The 23,404-nt window shown below is 36.2% G+C and overlaps 1 protein-coding gene across 3 annotated transcripts in view; it reads left to right on the top strand.

The window, feature by feature from the left end:
- USP53 (ubiquitin specific peptidase 53) overlaps window positions 1–23,404 on the top strand; it is a 40,561-nt gene that overhangs the window by 11,157 nt on the left and 6,000 nt on the right. The window contains exons 3-15 of one of the 3 annotated variants that reach the window (XM_037394395.1): window positions 951–1,043; window positions 5,101–5,235; window positions 6,824–6,937; window positions 7,021–7,103; window positions 7,427–7,532; window positions 8,359–8,505; window positions 8,994–9,143; window positions 9,615–9,786; window positions 10,692–10,841; window positions 12,011–12,154; window positions 12,400–13,132; window positions 15,308–15,349; window positions 16,509–16,582. In XM_037394395.1, coding sequence (XP_037250292.1) covers window positions 951–1,043; window positions 5,101–5,235; window positions 6,824–6,937; window positions 7,021–7,103; window positions 7,427–7,532; window positions 8,359–8,505; window positions 8,994–9,143; window positions 9,615–9,786; window positions 10,692–10,841; window positions 12,011–12,154; window positions 12,400–13,132; window positions 15,308–15,349; window positions 16,509–16,582 — 2,143 coding nt within the window. The remainder of the gene's footprint in view (window positions 1–950; window positions 1,044–5,100; window positions 5,236–6,823; window positions 6,938–7,020; window positions 7,104–7,426; window positions 7,533–8,358; window positions 8,506–8,993; window positions 9,144–9,614; window positions 9,787–10,691; window positions 10,842–12,010; window positions 12,155–12,399; window positions 13,133–15,307; window positions 15,350–16,508; window positions 16,583–23,404) is intronic. The other 2 variants (XM_037394401.1, XM_037394409.1) reach the window with 2 other exon arrangements.

Genomic DNA, 23,404 nt, shown 5'->3' on the forward strand with positions numbered 1-23,404 from the left:
ACTGCTGTTTATCAAAAGCTGGCTGATGATTAGTGACTGCCCTTTTACAAGGAAAAATGTATTCCTTTCTTTTTACCTGTGTTCAACCTTCAGATGCTTCCCATTTAATTTTAGCTTTTATATTTATAGATAGGATTTTTTTCTTTTCGTGGATTCACAGCTGTTGTGTTACTGTGCCTCTTGAGAACTCATTTTTGGGAATTTTATTCATTATTTTAATGGGCCAACTTCCTGAACTACTGCACTGATTGTGTACCTAAGACATTAGATACAGAAAGTGTAGCGTAACCAAGTTGGCATTACCTTTATATAGAGTAGTTAAACAAGTAAAAGGTAGAAGCATGCTTGATTAAGCACCAGGATTACTCAGAGCTGTGGAAAACCAAACATATTTCAACAGTCATTTAGTAAGAGACTGTAAGAATGGACTTAACCCAAAATGATTCTTGCATTTTACCTACAACTCAGTTTCTGTGTTTCCATCTTTTTTTTTAATTTTAATTTTAATTTTTATTTTTATTTTTATTTTTTTTTGAAAGAAAGTATGGAGAAGGGGAGAGGGAAGGAGAGAGAGAAATGGAATAAACTCGATAGCCGCCTTCCTCTGATGTAAAGGCATGAGAAGACTATCACAACCTCTGTAGACAGTTCAGCTTGCTGCTTACTTCCTTAAGAGTACTTCAGCTCTTTTTCCACACAAAGGACGTAGTTTGTCACTGTTTCAAAAAGTTTGAAAATGAGATCAAAATTTTGAGTGTTAAGTGCAAATCTTCCACCTGCACAATTTACCAAACTAATGGAAAAAGACCATAAGTCTTGTAGCAAGATTGGTGCTCAAGTTGTACATGTTAGATGAAATAAAAAAAAAAAAAAGAAAATCTACTGTATGTTCCTGTGATAACTGTAGAACCTTCTGAACTCATTACTTTGTGTGAAACTTATTTTTATAGGTATTATGGCAACTTGACATATTTCGACGAAGTTTAAGAAGTTTAACTGGACATGTGTGTCAGGGAGATGCGTGCATATTTTGTGCATTAAAGGTAAATAATTTTTGGAAGAACCATCTTTCAAAATGAGGGGAAAATAATTTCACTAATTTTTACTATTTTATATCCCTATAGTACATATGTCTAGGTGATTCTAAGTCATTCTTGTGTAAAGAAACAATTTCGATTTAAGGACATTTGTAAAATGCTTATAACAAATTTTCTTATGCTTAACAAAGATATTTTACAGTCTGCTTAAATATAAAACTTTTGTCTATTGAAAGACAGTATAAATTGTTTGAAAACTTCCAGCTAGCCTCTCAGATTTCTGGTGTTCTTTGCTTTGCATGCATATGCTTTTGTTCTTTCCTGCAGTGTTTGAATACCATTCTTTTACAACAACTGTATTACTGTATGATAAGGTCTCAGGATTCTTTTCTTTCTCAGTTGACGGTAACAGTGCAGAACTTAATTGTTCAGTTTGTAAGTAATGAAAGGCAAGTAGTGGTACTAGAAAACTAATGAAAGCTGGAAACCTTTAGTGTTTGAAAGTAAGTCAGGTCTGCATATGTTAACTAGTGCATAAAACTTGCATTTAAAACAGTTCTGTAACTCATGTGAAGTCTGTAAGCAAATGTTGAGTTCTGTTAGTTTCTTACTGCTTTTACTGCACTGGTGTTTGGCTGCCTGCAGTTACTAGGGAAACAGCTGTAAGTATGGCATCTGTTTCGTTGGGATAAAAATACCAGTGGAAAAATGTATAGGGCTTTTTTTTTTTTCAGTAGTATGCACTTTCTACTCTTACTGCAATTTGACAGTAAAGACACTTCTGGGATTCTAATACAGGGCTGTAGAGTGTGTAGTCAAATACAGTAGTAGATACAGTGATGCACAGAACTGGGAATCACTCACCTGGAGGGAGCTGAAAGGGACAACGCTATTTGAAAATGTAGTTCATTGAGGAAGCGGGTTTTGATGATGATAAACTGCAGACAAGGATAAGCAAAGTATTTTGGAGTTCATTCTCAGGGAGTTTCACAGACCAAACCTTGTTATTGAGTAAGCATTTTAGGCACAAACTGCAGTGATATCTATTTAATCTTTCAAGAGGCGGACAATCTATGTACGGTGTAGGTTTTTCAGCCATTTTTGGTGCTTATCATGATTGCAGTATTGTACAGCTGGTTTTGAATGTGTCTGTCTTTTTTCCAAACTTAGGGTTTGTTTTTTTTATAAGGTGCCATTCTATTTCTTTGGTTAAAATGGTTCATTTTAAAAAGCCAACAAGTTGAAGTAGGTTGAGACTACACATATTCAGATTAACTTCCTGAGGCTTTTATTCCAACCTTTTTATAAGCTCTTGACTCTACAGAACTTGTTGGGACTTTTTGATTCACTCGTGTTTGGATGCACGTCGTGGAGTTCTGTGTGCTGGACGCTTGATCCTGTTCGTATATAAAGTCCAGACCATAACTCAGGCATGCCTCTATTTTTTCAGACAAAGTCTTGTGTCTGTCTAGGGATGATAGGTTTAGTTTCCTGGGGGTTTTTGTGTAGGGATTAATGTTCATATCTGATGTTATAATAAACTTTATAGCCTTTTCCTTTTGATTTGACCCATATTACATGTCAAGTTCTGGTCACATACAGTCTTGTCTGAAGCTGCACTGGAACTGCTTTTAAGAAATGAGGGATTGAAGGGTGACAATGGCTGGAATGTATGTGTTATACTAAATTCTCTTAACTCATTAAATCGCCGAAATCATAGTAAAAAATAATGTAGCAGCTTCAGTGTGCTCAGAAATATGAAGAAGGTAGTGCTCATGGTGCGTTGCAGTTGAACCTGTAAATAATGAATTGTTCCATTCTAGTGGTGCACTTGTGAAGACCAGGTGCTGCCTTTTTTCAAGCTAAACATACCACTTGCTGTATCTTAATACCCTCTCTCTTCCTGTAGTTTTTGGGACTCCAGAACAAAGTACTGTATTGCATCACTTTAAGTCACCTTCCAAAGCAACGTGCTAGCTTCAACTGCTTCATAAGGCTGCTGTAATTTAGGACTTGGTATTTTCCTTTTTCTTCAAGTATGTGTTCTTGAGGGATTGTTTCCTCCCATGATGTATCTTCTTGCACGATTGGTCTAAATGGCTTACTGTACCAGAATATTTCGCATTGGCTGGACTGTTATGTCTTCCTATTTTGATATGTTCCCAAGAATACTGATAAGAAGTGGTACTGCTGCCTGTCCTAAAATTGGTTAGAATGGAATTAGTTGTTGTTTTAACAGTTTCATTGTGATCTTTATAACTCCATGGCTAGCAGCCTAGGTGCTGAACTGAAAGCATGGCAGTTAACCCATTTGGAAGTATTTGTCCTCAGTCATTATGTACGCTTCTGGTTTTGCTTTCTTGGCTTTTGAGAGCAACTGGTTGAGTGCTTGTGTTTGTACTGTGTTCAGAACCAGAAGCATTTTGATTTTCATGCAGTGTATGTGCTGGATGAGGATGCATTTCAGTAAGTTGTTTGTGACTTGGGTTGGGGGGTTTGGGGTTTTTTTTGTTTGTTTGTTTGGGCTTTTTGGTTTTTTTTGGTGAGCTTGGGCTATTTTTATCCTTCCTACTTGTTCACCAATGATTTATCTGTATCAGCCTCTCCTCTAAATTAAAGGTGTAGACAATAAATTCTGGTTTACTTCGGTTTAATCCATTATCTTTTTCTTTTGATGGTGGTCTGAGAGTTAAATATGCTTTTTTCTTGATAACATTGGGGTGGGACTGTGATTGTGCAGGCTACTGAAATGAGCACACATCTGCGTAAATGCTTATCTGTACTTTTTTTTTTTTCTTTTTTTTTGCTGGACATGTAAGGCTCTGTTAAATACCAAAAATCACCTAGCAGACAAAATGGGAAGTGATAAATGTTTTTAAGGCAGAGTAAACTTTTACTGTCAGATCTGTTAAAACCTTAATTTTGAATGTTTACATTGAGATATTGACTGTAATTTTTATCAGTAATACATGCTTTTTGTTAATGAGAGGGAAGTTCAAATATTTGACACATACTTACCCTGGAATGCATCGTGGTTACAACAGTACTTTCTGTTAGCTCTGAAACTTTGCTTATCGGTGGTACCTTTGCTTTCTGTCCAACAGATTTTTATTTTTTTTTTTAACCATAGGCCTCCTATGTGAAGAATGTGTATCCTTATTTATATTTTACATATGTTCTCCTGATTTGCTTTGTCATTATTTCCTTCATCTTTCTGTAAAGTTTGACTTGGATGTCTTGACAGTGGAATACACCTTGTAATATCTGCAGATGTTTTCTCATTTCTTTAATAGCTTCTAACTTCAGTGTTCTTTCAGAATCAGCCTCCCTTACTTGCGAAATGATGAGGTCAGTTGCATACGTATCTCTGGCAAAAAGAATACTAGTAGCCAACTATCTCTTCTGGGAAATTAAGAAAAAATCAAGTGCAATTTATTCTCATCTTCTGGAGTGGCAGATACTGACCTGTTCTCTTGTACTGTGTGCCCTCGTTCAGCAGAGAGCTGATTTAATAGCAAGGATTATCAGCATTCTATCAGACTTGTGGAAGTGTTTTGCATAGCCCTAATTTTAATAAAGATACACTCCTGTCTGAAGTAGTAATGTACATGTTACATTGTTGAATGAGTGATGGGTTTTAAACTAACCTGAGTGCTATTACATTATGCCCTAAGAAGTGCACACAGTCTGTAAAGATGAGCTATGTATGCATGAGCCACTGTGTTCCAGTGGCCAGATTAAAAAAGCTGTATAATTACAGACAAAGGCTTGTGTTGCTTCTGGGAACTAAAGTAAATTGCTTGCACTTTTATATACTTCTGTGGTGGTCTACCACTGGATCAATGTTCAGTTTGGTAGCATAACTTTTTATAATGGAATGAGTAATAGAACGTGGAACCTAAGTAACTTTAGGAGAGAACAAGACATTCTGAAGTTGCATAGATTTATAAACACTTCATATATTTGTTGTTTAGGCATGCAGCATAGGAACTGGTGTATTTATGCAGAACCATGGTGTCTAGTCAAGTGGGTCATGAAGCTAAGTAATCGTATTTCTTCCTAGGCAATATTTTCACAATTTCAACACAGTCGAGAAAAAGCACTCCCATCAGATAACATGAGACATGCCCTGGCAGAAAGTTTTAAGGATGAACAGCGTTTCCAGCTTGGATTCATGGATGATGCAGCAGAATGTTTTGTAAGTATTCTTTGTGATAGTTGAGTACAGTTATGGTATTTTCGTGGATGCTAAGCTGGACTGTTGTTCTGGTAGTTCCAGGCTTACAGGTGGGACACAAGTGATATTACTGACATTCTTTATGCCAGTTCAGGGGAACAGACACATGCAGTAACTGTCAGGTAATGTGGGGTGGAGTGATCTTGAACTTTCTCCTTACTTTATTCCCTAACTCTGTAAGTCAGGCAGAGGAATTTGTGAAACATCATTACTACAGGAGGTTGGTGAGGTTGATGAACTCGCAATCACTTCTACAAGTTTTTGGGTGGAGAGAAGGGTTATCTCCTCGGGACAAGAGGCACCTACAAATTTGAATATGTAGTCTATTACTCCAAATATTCTCTCAGCAGCTATTGAAATATGTTCCATTACAACTAGCCAGTTCATTACTGCAGAAGAGATTTCCATTTTGTTATCCAAGAGAGAGTGAAAACTTGAAGATCTTGACTCTTGCTGAAATTATGTTCTGCTTTTGAGTGTCTCGTTGAAAAATGAGGCATTACTGTGGCCGTAAAAGATGATTCAAGATTGCATAGAACACTGGTAAAGAAGCCTTTCTAATAAGACCTGTGAATAAGACAGTGAAAACTGTTCAATAACAAAAATTAAAAAAAAAAAAAAGAAAAAAGAAAAAGAAATCTATATTAAACTTCAGAGACAGATCTGAGGAACAGAACATATTGTGGCTGCTTGGATTACTTTAAGCTTTGAGCGTCCTTAGGAAGTATCCACAAATGAAATACCTACCTGCCAGATGCATTTTCATATACATGGGAAAATCCAGCTGAGAACTCCTGAAAGTGGCTCTTTGAGATCTTGCAGTCAGGATTGCAGTTATGAAGGAGAATCTGTCATTAGTGCTCCATCAAATCAAAATGCATTTGGACCCCTAAAGTTATCAGCTGTCTGACCTACGTGAATAGATTTACTTCTCCCCCTTACCTCTGGTACTTTAGGCGAAAGGTTTAAAAATGGCCATGCTGATTCATGGGCCAAACTGATGAAAATCACAGTACCTTTCTTTCCTTTTTATTTTCCTTTCTTTTAAAGGGAAAAAGTGAGATTTGGGATGGGATCAAGCATGTGCTATTTATGAGCTTTTTCCATGCTTCTGTCAGTAGTACTTGCATCAGTGCATGTGCTAAACGTGATCAGATTGCTGTGCAAAGAAAAACATAAAAGTATGAAAAACTGCGACAGGGTCCAAAAAATATTTCAGTCATTGCATGCAATGACATGAATGTCGTGTCTTACTGTAAGAACAGCTTTTTAAATTTTTCTTGAAGACTCACTTCCTTCAGAGGAGAATGCACTCTGGAGGAACAGTTGGGTAACTTGTTTAATGCTGTTTTGTTAATGTTTGGAAACTTTGAGATGAAGAGAATTCCCATCCACTGGATTGTGAATAGGGATGGAATTAAATACTCATTAAACTTGCAGGTGGAATATTTGGAGGCAAGGGGAGTAGTTGAAGTGTTAAACTGTAATTTTGCTCATATATTCTGACTTTATCAGTTCAGTTTTTATTTACATTATTATTTCTGTTTAGGAAAATATCCTTGAGAGGATTCATTTTCACTTAGTGCCAAACAGTGAAACAGATATGTGCACTTCAAAATCCTGTATTTCTCATCAGAAGTTTGCTATGACACTGTACGAACAGGTCAGACCTTTATATTGCTTTAACAAATTATTTGTTTCCACTGTCCTGAGTAAATAAAAATAAAAGTGTTTTTATTTTTTTAGTGTGTATGTCGCAGTTGTGGAGCATCATCAGACCCATTGCCTTTTACAGAATTTGTGCGTTATATTTCTACCACAGCCTTGTGGTAAGAGCTTTTATTCTTGTATCTCATTTCTGTATGTACACCCTTTCAATAATAAGCAAAGCATGCCAGAGAAATGCAGTAAGTGTTAAAAATAAATGTGTATTCCTTTGTTAAAATGTGGTTTTGAGATAAGGTCCAAAAGTAACATTTGGATTTCAAAACCAAGATGTAGCAAGATCTTGACAAAAAGGATGTGTGTATTGCTACTGGTTTACCACTGTATCTTTTCTTATATTCATAAGATATAGTTAACTGAGAGTTGACTGAAATCCATTAACACTTAAGAAGGGAGATCCATAGTTACTTCAACTTACTTTTTACAGCAATGAAGTTGAAAGAATGATGGAGAGGCATGAGCGTCTCAAGCCGGAAATGTTTGCAGAGTTGCTGCAGGCAGCAAATACTACAGATGACTACAGAAAGTGTCCTGTAAGTAAACAAAGATGTTGCATTACTTTAAGATACAAGGGAGAACTTTTTAGGCTATTAAGTCAGGCTAAATTATTCCCCTAAAAGCAGCATTACCAGTGGTTACTTCAGCTCAGTCCAGCTTAGGGTAAAAAAAGCCCTTAAATTTACGTTTTATTGCTCTGGTTTATAGATAAATGTGATGGTGTAGGTGCAGGTGGCCTGTTTAGATAAAGTTGAGTTTAGCTCTGTGCTTAACTGTTCTTCACTTGTTGTTCAACATAGAGCTAGGTGGTTTTCATTAGGTGGTTTTGTTTAGTTGAACAGATGTATCTTATGAGTGAAGCTGCTTTAGTTCATATACTAACAGCTTGTCTTCTATTGGAATAATTTTGTGCTTCTATTGACAAAAATAGTCTATTTTAGTTTGTTCTACTTAATCCTGTCTTCCTTAAGTGGTTCTGTGTAAATACAGTTAATTTAGGAACCATAAAAAGTACACAAGAAACAAACACACCTAGGCTTAAATGATGAAATGGAGGGGGGAACAAAAGAGAAATTGTGATGGTGACTTGGATGTTTTCAGAGGTTTCTTTTTTAAGGTGGTGATTGGATGTAGAATTTTAGCTGTAGTCCTCATCAGAGTGTTTTAATGATGAAGGATTTTATCTTTAAATTGTTAGGAAAAAAAACCCCAATAATTAAATCTGAGAATTAGATTAAGTTGCGGAGTTGTTTTGTAGCGCTATTTCTTGTCTAGTAACTCAGCTTTGGTCTTCCAGTTTTTAAACATCTTTGTTTTCCCTCCCATTGCTTTCCCCCACCCCCCACCCCCCTTTTTTTCTAGAGTAACTGTGGTCAAAAAATAAAAATTCGTCGTGTTCTTATGAACTGTCCTGAGATCGTCACGATCGGTTTAGTCTGGGATTCAGAACACTCTGATCTGACAGAAGAGGTTATGCGGAACCTGGCAACACAACTTTATCTTCCTGGGGTATCTGGCCTAAAACTTACAATTTGCTTATTCTGTAATTTCATTTTACATGTATTTTAGATATATATACAAATACATATGTATTTTCGAAAAAGCACACTTCAACTTCAAAGTTGGGCTACTTTTACTATTCCTTACAATATGCTGCTTTATGTAGTTTCTGTGAGAGGAAAAAGTCCTGTCAGAAGTGTTGGTCTTGTGCCTAGGTACAAAGATGAATGTCGGTGAATTCCTAGTTGAAAATCTGGGTTTATCATGTTCAAATTGAAATTCGTGGAATCACTCCAGAGCACTATTGTTTTACCCTTTCAACTGTGCAAAAATAAAGTAGACCTACTAAGTGCAAAAATAATTTATACTCATGAGAAATTGTATAATGCAGCAGGATATTTTCAATATCAATTCCTTTGGTGAAATGCTTGCAGTAGGTCTGGAAATTGAGGCTAAATGTTTTACATAGAATTTAAAATATATAACCATTTTTACAGCTGTTCTATAGGGTTACGGATGAAAATGCCAAAAATAGTGAACTTTTTCTTGTGGGAATGATTTGCTACACAAGCCGACATTACTGTGCCTTTGCTTTTCACACCAAGAGTTGCAAATGGGTGCTGTTTGATGATGCGAATGTAAAAGAGGTAAATGCTGCTTTTACTGCTGCCAAATTTAGTGATCTTTACTCTTCTAAAATGCATTCTTCTGACACAACACTTGAAACAAGTCAAACGCTTTAATAAACCTTTAGTTTTGTAAATCAGTTTTCACAAATTAATTTTGGTATTGACTTCACTGCTATACAGTTCTGCCTTCCAAATGTCAGGTGTTTCAGAGTGTTCCTGCACTTGTCTACTGTTGAGTTTGTACTTCTTGTAATGAAAAAGATGCCCTAATTACCAGCAGCTGTATCCATAGTGTTGATGGTCTGATTGTTAGCCCATGTAATACTGGTTCTAGCTTTTTGCTGCAGTTTACATAAACTCTTGTGGCAGAATGTTGAATCTTAATATACCTTTGGAATCAGGTTAATAATTTATTCTTTCCGTAATTGTGTTGAATGATGTTGATCAACTTTTGGGCTTTTGTCTTGAGGTTTTTTTGTTTGTTCTTAGATCGGAACAAAATGGAAAGACGTGGTCTCCAGGTGCATTCGATGTCACTTTCAACCGTTGTTGCTATTTTATGCTAACCCAGATGGCACAGCTGTATCTCCAGAAGATGCTCCAAAGCAGATTATTCACTGGTCTCAGTGCAAAGCAGCAGGAGGAAATGGCGAAGAATTGGGTAATTAAGATAGATATTATTCTTTTTAAGTAACAGTATCAAATATATTTCTGAAGTGGGGGTTATAAAGGAGAAGGTAATGGATGCGCTGCTTTGTTCTTTAATACTTTCATTGATAATTATCTGAAAAGTCTTGAAAGAGATTAATGTATATGTTCAGTACTAGAACTGTTTGGTTTGTGTCTGATAAGAGAATACAAATTGAGACTCATGGATAATGGGGAAAAGAGATTTTTCTATTTTAAATTGTTCATAAGTACACATAACAAGAAATCTCAGAAGAAAATCATAGTATACTTTTATATGTGTATATTGATACATTTAAGATACCTTTTAAAATGCTGTTAAAAGATACTTCAAAGCTTCATGCAGGTATGGAGCATGTGTGTATGTGTATATGCACACAGAGCACAATTCAGAGCTTTGGGAAAAATGAGGAGGAGCTACAGGAAACTTCTTTTCTCCAAGATTTGTATGGCATAGGCCTCAATATGTAAGAATCCTGTCTTTTGGTTCTGTAGTCTGTACCGCTGGCTTGGGTTTTTTTTGGGTTTGGGGTTTTTTTTTCTGTTAAATATAACATACTTGTAAATTAATTAAAAAAACCAATTGAATTTTATGTGTTCCTCTTCACATAATGAGTAGCAAGAGGACACGGACCTCTTCAGGGAAGAAAGACTTTGAGGACCCTGTTCCACTGCAGTCTACACTAGAAATTTGGCAGTATATAAAATATTACAGAAACTTATTGCCTAGCATACTGAAATGTGGTGTGGTTTTTTGTACAGTTTTTTTAATTTTTTATCCACAATTAAAGAGTTTTCTGATTTTTTTTTAAATTTAGATATTGGAAACCTTATATTAGGAAGCCTTTTATTTCTAAAGATAGATGTGTTATTTGATAGGATTTGAAAAGCATTCTGCTTCTAAATCAGACCACTTGAAAGAGAATGGAATTGGAGACCCCACTAACCAAAGAAGTAATAAGAAACTTCAGCCAGAGAATTCCGCGTTCAGTAGAAGCCATATTCAAGCTAGTGGCGGTAGAGGTCCAGGTATGTATTTCCTACCCCTGAAAAAAACCCAAACATCTTATTTACCAAAACATTTAATAATAGCATAACAGGTATGTGCTAATGTCTGGGCTAAAACTATTTCTAAAGGAAGAATTCCACCACTGACTTGAATGAGTCTTTGAGTAACAATTAATGTTTTAAGTAATATCTGTTATGGAATGCTAACTTTTCATGAGAACTGTAAATGCAAAACTTTTTTTATTACCCCTGCACTAAAGTTGCTCTTGAGGCCTTGATCCATTTCTCAAACATCAGCATGCCTTCCAGTCGTACTGTCAGTTAAAAGACACATTAGAAACTTGAAGCTGATTGATCTTGTGGAGCACATGGTGTGGCTCTGTGGATCATTGGTTATTTGAGGAACACTGTTCCCCACACTGTTGTGATATGCAGCATTATTTATAGTACTGTAGATTAATGAACTTTATCTTATGTTTGGAAAAAATGGCAAAAAAGTTGTCTTACCTGATTAAAAACCCATTATATCTTTACATTAGGCTTCCAAGCAAAATCAAGCTGTAAGTAGTCATACGAGGCAGTGTCTTCTGCGTTACTAGTCAGAATGCCTTTGCTCTGAACTCCCCATACTTCTCAGGTGGAGAGATGCTGCCTGCTTTGAGATGTTTCCCTTCTCTGTTTATTGTTGAGTTCCTAGACTTACTAAAACTGAGAAAGCTCAGCTCAGTAACTTTTTTCATGGAGTCATGGCCCAAAAATGGTCAGTATTTAGTTCAGAAATAGAATGATTGTTTTCAGAAACAGTGACTCCACTGTTACAATAAAAAGTAAACCTTCACATTTAGACAAGTTTTAACTTAAATTTATTTTGTCAGTATAATTCATAAAATTTGATGCAAATAGTGTATGCTTTGAAAGTGTCTTGATCGTTCAATTTTAATAACTAAGAGGTGTTTGTAAGACATGCTTGACGTAATGCTACTTTGGTTACTTTCGTTAGCTACGCTTAGTAGTTTCCTTGGAGATTCCTGTATGTTTATATCTATACTATACTCTCATTTTCTTAATTTGTCTTTTAAAGTAGTACTAATATTAAAAACTAGATGTTATGGTACGTAAATATATTTGTGTGTTTAGATGATGAGTATTACCTTTTAGTTCTGATCTTTGACAAAAAGTATTTTCTGCAGCTAAGTTAGGTTACAGCGATCAAAAGGACAGGCTAAAGGACATATCCCGAGAGTGTGCTCAGAAAGCTGCCGATATGAAAAACTTCACATCTTTACGAAAAGATGCAGACCGAGGACCAAGAAAAGAGCCTGGGAGACAGAGAGGTACACTTTAAAAATACGGCCAGAGAATCAGTGGGTTAAATTGATTGATTGGCATCAACACTAGCTGTGCAGATCTTTTTCTCCTTTTAAGAGAATGCATTGTAAGATTAGGGTTTCCCAGTTTTTAGTGTTCTGAATTACATACTGAATTTGTTGAGATTAGCGTAAGAAATAGTAATACTGTAACTATCAGTTAAATATTAATGAGAACTTTAATCGAGCTTTTTTCTTTTCCGTCTCATAAGATTTGATTGGGGAAGATCGTTCCAACGTGAAGTTGGGGTCTCCTCCAGTTGGAAATGGATTTAGACACTGTGCTGATCAGCGCATATACAGCAGCCAGGGAAGAGGCTCCTATAAGCATGATAGTGCAGCTCACCAAGCAAAGCTTTCTGTACAGGCCCTTGGATCAAATAAACCAGAAGCTTTTCCTACTGGGGAGAAACCAACAGGAAGGACCCGGACCGATGGTGTCACTGGCTATGATACAGACACCAGTCAAGACTCTAGGGACAAAGGCAGTATCATCAGTGGCAGAAGCAGAACTAAAGGTTGGAAACCTATGCGAGAGACGCTAAATGTAGACAGCATTTTCAGTGAGACTGAGAAAAAACAGCACAGCCCAAAGCACAAGGCAAATCTGAACAGTAAACCTAAGCATGAAAAGGAGCGAAGCTTTAACCATTGGCCAAAAGAGAACCAAATCCAGAAAGGTTTGATGACTATATATGAAGATGAAACAAAACAGGATACAGGAAGCCGAAGTTCACTGGATTCAGAGGGAAAAGGGAATGCTGAAAAAAGCAAAGGATTTACAGAGAGAAAAATCCATGGTGATAACTGGCAAATTCAGAGGACAGAATCTGGATATGAAAGCAGTGATCATATCAGCAATGGATCTGCAAATCCAGACTCGCCTGTTATTGAAGGAATTAATCAAACAGATATCAAGAATGTTAAAGAAAGTGCTTCCTGCAGGTAATGCTAGTGCTCTTAACTTGCATAGATTGTATTTAACAGCAAAAGTAGTTGTTCTAATGTTTGTGTTGCTTCAGAAAAAAAAAAAAAGAGAACATGCTTTGGAACTTTGTAAGCTTGAGGTTAAGTATGTAGCAAGGTATCTAGCAATAAGGGTGTGGACAATTTAGTGTTAAGTTTACTTTCAGTCTGAGGCTGCAACTGTAGTTCTGTTTGGAAGGCACTGAGCTACCTTATGATGGCAGTGAGCCAGAACTGCTAAGCTCTGCTGAGGGGCAGGGTGTGTTAATTTGAATTAATTGCTACATTTCTTCAGTTACAAGATTTTTAGACTGCAGGTAACTTGCCATCTGTAATGGAATACCAGCATCTATATAAATCATACCTGTAACAGCCATACAGAAGGCCTCTGACAAGAGATGGGAATGGCAGTAGGTGAATCTTGTATAGTGTTACTAGTCATTGTTCTGAAATCCAGTTTTCTAGAACACTTCAGATATATATTGCTCACTTGATAATTGATTGGCCTGTTTAAAAGAAATCTTTGCTGAAAAGCATAAAATTACTAGAACTGGCCAAAAATGTCAGTAGTAGCTAAATTTTATTAAACTTCCTCAGAACTGATGTACGCTAGTAACAAGTATGTTGCCCAGAGATATTGTGGAGTCTCGGTCTGTGGAGATACTCATAACAAAACTGGACATGGTCCTGGCCAGCCTGCTGTAGTTGACCCTGCTTGAGTAAGGGGGTGTTGGACTAGGTGATCTGATGAGATCTCTTCCAACTGAAACCATTATGTGGTGCTATGAAATATAAAGTTATCAACCTTTCACATGTGATTTTCTTTGTGTGTCTTAAACTGCACGTGGACCATAGTTTCTACGAGAAGCCATCTATTTTTCTTCTAAATCTTGTTTGTAACCATAAAATGGAAGAGCTCAGCTATGAGACCAAGCCTAGTCACAAATGATTGCTAGATTTGAGAAAATTTTTGGATGTGTATTTTCATGAAAAGTTATTTTAGGGGGGAAGAGAATAGCAAATACCAGGAAATTAAGTCTCTGATTACTCTAAGCAGAGATGAAAAACTTTAAAACTTACTTCATGAAGTATCGTAGCAATTTATCCAAACAATTTTTTTATTTAAAACATATAAAATACAGCTTCTGTATAAATTGAAAAGCCTTTGATTATTTTGGTGCTGCAAGAAAGTACAATCAGTCATTTGCTTAGTTGTTAGTTTCCTAGGGGGTTATTTTATTTCACATAATAAGCATAAATAAGGACATAAAAATGACCGTGCCAGGGTAGGGCCAAAGGTTCATCTAAAATGCAGTTCTATACCAGTAGCTGGTAGCAGATGCTTATGAAAGATGACAGCAGACAGAGCAGTATTTTGTAAGTGGCCTCTGTTGTCTTTGGGTGCTTTTTGGACCTTGTGATCTGGAGATTGACTGTGGTGTCCACTTCCCATTAAAAATGCTTTATCCCATGCATTTATCTGTTCCCCTCTTTTCTTCCCCCCTTCCCGCCTTTCCCCTCCCAACAAACTGTACCAAACCCTGCTGTACAAAAAACCTTATGGGCTTTTTACTGGTTAACGATAGAAATATGTGTAAAGCTACTCCAAGCCATGTTTATATTTTTCAGTGTTTACAGTGGCCTCGAACACTGATTTCTACAGTTACAACCATGCCTCATTTTTAAACGTGCCCAAGAGGTAATGGGATGCCTGAATGCTGCAGGTGTCTTTTTTTTTGAGAGAAAATATGATAAGTCGGTTAATTAAGAATCTGCTTACATTGTTGGTTAAATATTTGTCAAAGGAAAAAAACCTACTCTATCAAAATACAATTGATTTGTTGGGACTTTCAGAAAGATTTTATATGACTGGTAATTAGAACTGACTGGCAATACCCCCTAGTTCCCTTCTAACTGTTCAGACTTTGTCTAATAAAACCAAAAAAAATCAGCTTAATTAATTGAATGTTCTTTTAGAAGGTGGAAAGAAGACTTAGTGTTTTGTTTTCTGTTAAGTTCTTTCCCCATCCTTCCACTTTCTTTGAGTATTTTTCTTGTTTCCTTGTCCTTTCAATAACAAGAGTATGTTTTCTTTTTTCTTTAATTGAAAAACTGCCACTGTGTATCTTCTTCCCTGCCTTACTGTTGGAGAAGGAAGGAATTGGCAGGGTGTTTGTCAGCTCCCTATCTGGATGGGTAAGGCATGCTTTTTGCTTAAGTAAAGCAGCAAGCTTTAAATCTGCTGGGGTTTTTAGTTACTTTTTGTTCTGCTCTTATGTTTGCTGCTGTAATCTTCCAGTTTGAGGAAAAAGTTTTTAAATTAAAATTCCCTATGAATGAAAGACCAAGTGGCAGTCACAACATAGAAGAATGGCGTTTGTTGTCACAACAAAGTGTTAATGAATAGCAAAATGTCAAACTAGGAAAATGAGCAAGGTAGAATGTAAGTTAACAGCTTACATGTAATCAATATTGATATTGATGGGATTTTTTGCATTTTTAGAAAAATTAAGCTTGCCATAGTCAGATGCTGCTATATGTTTACCTTTGACATATTCAGAGTGTAAACTTACCACTGAAAAATCTGTGTTTCAGACATGGATGATACTCATGATATAAGTTGGAAGCCATATAATACCACATAGGAAGTATTATTTTGCTGCATTGAAGTGGCACCTTTAAGTAAAACCTACAAATAAATTTAATTAGGTGACCAGTGGTTTCTGTTCTATTTGAAAATCACTACAGAAAACAGGTATTAAAAACTGTCATGCTTTCTTGAGGATCTCTGTTAATAAGCATTTTTTGAGATGATTAAGAAATTCTTTAGTTTACGAGGAAAAAGTGAGAAATAGCTACCAGCTGCAAAGATGGCACATCGTTTTCCTGTTGTTAATAACTTTGGGAACCAACTGTCTTTATTAAGCAGGCTGATGTGATATTAAGATCAAGAAGATACGCTTTCTATGTGCTGCATATTAGACATCCTGCTGTTATACTCTCGAATAAGGCTGGGATGAGTGGGCATCCAGTCTCCAGAACAGACTGGGAATACCAGCCTCACAAACTATACTTTTTGTCTGTTCATATTAAAGGACTCAGGTCATCCTAAATTTTTCTGCATCAGCACAGCCTGTCACGAGTGGGAGTGGTATTAAAAGTATTGAAGGGCCACCCAACTATGTTACGTTCTTCTGTAAAGTGTGTCTGTTAGTAAAAAAAGTGGCAGTAATGGTAACAAGAGTCAGTTTCACGTAGGAAAAGTTTTTATGCTTGTATGCAGTTAAGGCAATAAAGTTTGTGATCATACATCAATAGTTTAAGCCTTCAAAGTACACACATGCTTCTTTTACAGTGAACAGAACCTGTCAACCAAAAAAGCTGACAATGTGTTACATCCAGTATCCCAGCAGAACAGAAACTTTTATGGTAAGAACTTAAACTTGTATAAAGAATAAGAAGCTTTCTAAAAATAATTTAGATGTACCAAAATTTTACTAACTAATATCATATCATTAAATACTAACTAATATCATATAAGACATGGACAGCTTTCTGATTAGCCTTTTTTATTTAATAATTTTGCTGCATAAGTTCATGTAATGATATTTTATAAAATTGAAAAAATGTATATACAATTTATCATTGATTTTTCTTTTTTAAAAAACCACAATGAAATGTTTCAAAGGTAGACAATTTGTATAACAGGTTGGCTATATTTAGGTGGATTAGAAGAAAGTTGGTGTGGAATTTATGGCTATTTTGGGCATGATATTAGGCATGATATATAACTTATATATTTATATATATAATACAAAATATATTTTTTATATAAAATTTGGGCATGGTATATAAAAATGATATTTTTATATAGTTTTTTCAGTAGAGTTTTCTTGCTGATTCATCATAGCCTGTATATGCTGTCTTTTTAAAATGGCAAAAGAAATCTATATTGTGGGGTTTTGTCATCCACAGTGAATTCCACATTTTGTTCTTGTTCATATTTTTAACCTTTTCAGTGAGTTAGACTGATGGATAAAGATGAAAAATGTTCATATCCCTTCTTGGTACATTGGGATGGAAATGTGATGGAGCAGCACTTCAGTAGCAGTATCAGTGTTTTCAGGGGTATTTAAAGTATTCTGTTCCTCTAAGCACCTTCATTTGTTCAGTTTCTTGGCTTTCTTGTGGAGCAAATGTACATTGTAAAAGGATTCCTAACTATCTGCCATAATAAAAGAGTTCCCAAATAGAGGGCTGGGTTTATTTCAGTGCTCCACCATCATGTAAACAAAATTGTGTTATGATGGTAGCAGCAGTAGTAGTTCCCTACTTCTGTGCTAGGTCATGAATATGCATGGTGGGAGTTTACTTGTTCTTAGCATCTCCTTTCAGACAGCAGTGGCAACGCTTTAGCAGGGGTTGGACTAGATCATCTCCAGAAGTCTCTTCCAGCCCTGACAGTTCTGCGATTCTGTTTGAGTCATGTAAAAGTATGACATGTCTCCAAAAGCACCAAAGTAATAGGCATGGGGATATTTTTTTTTTTTGTACTTGGATCTATTTTAAATACAGTATTTTGGTCTGGAAAATGTAAGTATTGTTTTGAGAGGCCACAGCTTCTTTGTAAATTGTTAGATAGTCAGGATACAATGATTCTTGCTGCAGTCGTCATCTCCTGGTGTATTTTGTTACAAAGCATTTTCTTTATGGGCTGATCAGTTTGTCCTTCCTTGTGCATATCATATACCATTGCCTCCTGAGGAAGTGGCCAGCACGTAACTGCTTCTGGCTGGTGTAGGCTCCCCATAAAAGAACACAAACCACAGTTGTTCACCAGGATTAGTGATTTTACCAAGTGACATGACAAAGGGCAACAGTTTTAAACTGAAAGAGGGTAGATTTAAATTGGACGTAAGGAAGAAATTTTTTTACATCAAGGGTGGTGAGGCACTGGAGCAGTTTGCCCAGAGCAGCTGTGGATGCCCCATCACTGGAAATGTCAAGGTAGGCTGGAGAGGGCTCTGAGCAACCTGGTCTAGCAGGTGTCCCTGCCCATGGCAGGGGAGTTAAACTTCGATGATCTTCAAAGATCCCTTCCAATGCAAACCATTCTACCATTCATTGATTCTGTGATTTCTGGATGCTCAAATCTGGCATAAAATATCCAGTGTGATTCATTTTCACTGGCCTTAATCAGTGCTTTCTTTTTAATCCAATGGAAATTATTAAATGTAAATCCCTGTTTCTGTTGCTTATATTCAGCTTTGAGAATACATTTCGCAGTTTAATGTTTTTGGTTGTATGGGTTTCCTCTTTTCTTTTTAGCAAGTATGTATGTTCCTTCTGTGCCCACCCCCCTGCGGCTGTGCCCCCCACCCACCAGAAAAAAAAAGGGGGGCAGGGGAGCGGAGAAAAAACACGGTAATTTTGGTTCACTCTGTTTTCCCCAAAAGCCTTTCCATGAGCTTTCTCGGTGGATACTAAGGAAGCTTTTTTTTTTTTTACTAAAAAAATATCTGGGTAGACTGTGGTTCCACTTGTTTTCCTTCAAGATATGAAGCAATATCAGGAAGATACACTTGTAGTAAGGAAATCTACTTCCTTTTGCATACTAATATGTCTATTGCGTTTTTATAAAGTTGATAAATGCCTTGGCATGTAAGTATTAGAGATCAGCAAGAGGCCAGCCAAAAATCACTATCTGCTGTTGCTGGAACAATGCAATGGTGCTTGTACAAAGAGGTGCAGTAAGTATTAGGCTACTTCCCCAGGAAATGTTTGATTTTTATAGATATCCTACTTTTCAAATAATGTATAGTTTCTTCCAAGACTTAAATTGGGGGGGTGTGTGTGTGTGTGGATTTTTCATGCCACTTTCATCTTTTCTGTCATTATTCCAATTTTTTTTATTGGTTGTATAAAGAGAACTAATTTGATGTTTGTTTATTTTGACAAAATAAAACAAAACAAAATTGATGTTGCATGGAATGCAAAGATCTGTTTTTGCATGACATGTATTCTGCTTTAGTTCTGTACTATAGTAATCATACCAGTGGGGGAAAAACCCACACTTGGATAGCAAAAAGAAAAAAACCCAACAAACCACCACCAGTGAAAAATACATGAAGGACTCTGTCAGAAAGAAAAATAGGTGGATTCAAACCATGTTTGAGCTTAGTAGTGAGTATTCTCTGGAGAGATCTATGTACTGTACTTTTAAATAGACTTAAAACTTTTAACATGTGTTTTACATTTTCTTTAAAAAAAGCATAGTGATTCCAGGTGATCCTTAGATTTATCATAAAACTTTGAGAAAATTCCATCTATTCAGTTATTCTAATTCAGTAACTAACTTTTGAATAGTTTCATAATAATAATGTGCATTTAAATCAAATGTGAAGTTCTCATGTGTGTGCATGGTTTGGAAAATAATATTTTAGTGGAAGTGATCAATGGGCTGAAAAGATCTGATGAATTTGATCATTTCACATGTTTGTCGGGGTAAACGTTTATTTAGACACAGCTTTTTGGTTATCTAAAAAGTGTGTCACGACACCTTTAGCAAGGACAATAGCAGTTCATGGGTATCAAGTTGTGCTGCCTTACATTGTATCTCTGAATATTATGAACAAGACATGAATTGGTAAGTAAACACTAAACAGGCCCCTAGAAAATAGTACTTTAAGAAAGAAATGCCCAGTCCTTTCTGAGAGAGGAATGGAATGTAAGAAATCTTTGTTAGCATCACATGGAGACTTGAAAAAATACGCCTGGTTGGGTTTTTTTGTGTGGAAAACTTCTTATGGAAATAATGTTGGACTTCTAATTATGCCCATCATTTGTATAACTCTGCTTTACCAGTTCCTCATTTTTAACTGGAGCTGAATAAGGCTACTGTTCAGCAGTTGAGGAATTCTGTCCCTGACTTACAAAAATAAACTTATTGTTAGAGCATTATAAAAATAGTAACATTGGATCACACAGTGGTTATGGAGATCAAATGGCTGCTTCTTTCATTGGTAGTAAGCAATAGATAACTGTAATGCTGAAGCAAGTGTCCCACAAGGCCAATGCCTCATTTGTGTGATCAAATTTTGGCACGAAAATGTAGATATTAAGTAAGCAGATATAGTATCTCTGTTTTATATTAATGAGTTAGTGTTTATTAAGTTTGAACTTGCTGAACTGTGGAGTCTAATATTTTTTTTTGTTTATAAAAGAATGTCTGACATGAACAGGGTGAGGGCAAGATTTCCAACCTCACATTCTTCCGACTAATTCTTGGAAGTTGGGAAGGACCATAGATTTTTTTTTTTTAAAAGGATTTTTAAAGCATTCCATGTGCTAGCTGCTGATAATAATTTTCAGTCATAGAGGGGTTTTAGTGGCTTTCGTGACAACCCACCCTATTTTCTAATGCATAGATGTCTTCATGAAATTACCACTCCTGAAAATTTCAATGAAAGGCATTACTGTTAGGGAGGGTTAAGGAGGTGTGGGTGTGTGGTGTATGGCGGGGAAGATTTAAATCCTAGAAGCCCTGTTTTCTAGGTTCCTCCCCTCCCAAGCTCAGAGCAGTTCATTCTTGAACTAACTTGTTGGTAGAATATACATTGTGATTAAAATTGGCAGAGTACTTGATGGCCTCCTATTTAAGATGCAATATTAAAAGCTGCCCATTCAGGGATCTAAAAAAAAAAAGGATGTACTTGGAATCAATACTTCAATTAATAATTGCTTCCTTTTGAAAATAAATGCAAAGCAGTGTTCATAATACTACAAATCCAGAGGTTTTCCCATTAACAATTATTCAGCTCAATAACATGAGACAACAACTGAAATCTAGAATAAATCTGAAACTCTGCTGAGTGTGTAAAGAGTCCAGATTGTCATTGTTTGTTTGTCCCTTCATAAAACCCCACAAACAAACCTTAATTCTGGAAAACTCATAATCTTAGGAAAACCATACATTTATAGTAAGAATTTAAAATATGCAACTATACTTAAGAAAATCCAGTTACTACCCTTATGGTGCAGTCAATATGTGAGACTTGCGTTTGAAGAGCTGAGTAGTAAAGCAAAGATGCAGCTACTTAATTTACCTAACATAAAACCAGAAACAAATAAATGCTTTCTGGAGTGTCTTTAAATGATAGATTAAAGATTTTGGTTAAAAAAACAAAACAAAACAACCAACTCTGAACCAAATCCTAAACTTCCAAGATTTCCAAATGTAGTCAAGAATCCCATGAAGACTGAAATGTAAAGCAGTCTCAGATTTAATTCACTTTATTAATGCAAGAAGTTTGCAATTTAAAATAGATGGTGAAAAGGTTTAGGATTGGATTTTATAACAAAGACCTGAAACTTCTGGAGGCGGCCACATCAGAATGAAGGGAGGGTAATAATTGGTGTTTTCTGTTGGCTGTTGCTTCACTTCAGAGCGTATTTCAGCTCTCACACACATGCAAGTATACACGTCCTCCCCACCCCCCCAAAAAAAAAAAAACAGTGGAACTTTATTTTCATTTTTTCCAGATGTTTAGAGCCATGGGAAAAAACCTGACTAATGAATATATAAGAAATTTTTTGCAACTGAGTGTTTCTCCAAAAGGACAGTTTCTTGACTATAAGGATATTTCTTTTCTGAAGATGGTCACTGCTTTTTTAAAATAATATTCTATTTTGGACAAATTATAACGCGTTTACCTTCTTGACTGTGGTCATGTTGTTGTTTCATATTTCCAAAGCTTTCTGTAGTTTCCACTGAATACAGGAAAACATCTGGGTTCAGAGAGAGGAATTTGGCCCAGTAGATGTTATAAAACACCTTGGTTTTTTATTGGCACCTTTGGAAAAAAAGTATTTTAAAATCAGGTAGTCAAAACTACAGGAAACATGCAGGTAAAACACCTTAGAAGGAAATTAGATTTAACGTAGGTTTGTTTTTTTGTCAGCTGGTTTTTCCCCCCCATCCCGAGACTGGGCTTTGCAGATTTTTGCGTATGTTCTGTATGTATAAATGGAGGAGGTGTTGGAGAACTTGTCAGCTGTAGAATGGCTGTTAATCTTTTAAAAATCTAGATTGGCTATTCAGATGTGAAAATAGATGTTCATACATCTTAAAAGGAGACTGGTTTGTACGTCAGAAACCAGTTACACTACATTTATTGGTAAGCTTCTTATGACCCATTGATAAGGATGTCAGTCTCCAGCTGAGCACAGTGCTTCTGTGTCCCCTATTTAGGTTTGCAAAGAACGTAGAGCCAAAATTCCCCATCAAGTCTGCGTCTGGTTTTAACCATGCATGGATAGCCTGTCAGCAGAGGAAAAAATAACACATCTATTTTTAAGTTAGCTGGAATTCTGAAGGCACAAATCACCTGGTATTGCTGAGCAGCTTTGGCTGAATGTGTGCCCTGGTCACAGCAGGGAAGCTGCTTATTAACCTTTGCTGCCGCCTCCTGACCGGTCGGTGGTGATGCCTCTCAGAAGGGCTGAATGTGCTAAATTCCTTAGGAGTTTGGCCTAGAGTAGAGAAAAAAGTATTAAAATTTGTAATCTTTACATCAGCTGGTTTGGGGAATTTAAGAGCAGTTGTAGGGGTGATTAATTTGTGATTTTTTTTTTTTTTTTAAGTAGATGTGCTCTTGTAAAAAAGTCGATACAGTCAAAGTCTGAAAGGTAAAACCAGTAGCTTCAGACACTATGAATCTAGCAGATTATTTCACTAATTCATTCCTAGCACTATGTCCTGACGTTGGGACTGAGATTAAATACTGAATTGGAAATATTCACACGAAATAACATGTCAGAGCCTGTAGGGTTCCCCCCCCCCCCGTAAAGCGATTTACACTTCATTAAAATCTGTAGCAGAATGAAATGTTTTCTGTTTGAAAAATTACCTCAGTGTTAGTTAGCTCTGATGCCATCACCCACTGGAGTGATTTTGTGCTGTCACGTTAATTACTTGTCCCTTGCCAGTGTTACATGGGCTCATTCAGTAACATTGTTTTCCCTTAAGTATTCTTTCTAAGGTTGTGGTATTGTTTATCCTGCTGGAATAGCAAGCTCTTTTTATTTTTTTTTCTTTTTTCCTGTGGAGGATTAGAAGAAGGCTATACGAGGGCTTTTTTCTCTTGTTCTATATGCCATTTTAGTCTCTACAACCTGTGTTCTTTGTCACAGTCTTTAGTCTTCATCAATTAAAGGTAAGGCAGATATTGACCCTCAAAACAAGTTTCAACC

This window comes from Falco rusticolus, chromosome 1, assembly GCF_015220075.1.
Source record: "Falco rusticolus isolate bFalRus1 chromosome 1, bFalRus1.pri, whole genome shotgun sequence".
Taxonomy (NCBI): Eukaryota; Metazoa; Chordata; class Aves; order Falconiformes; family Falconidae; genus Falco; species Falco rusticolus.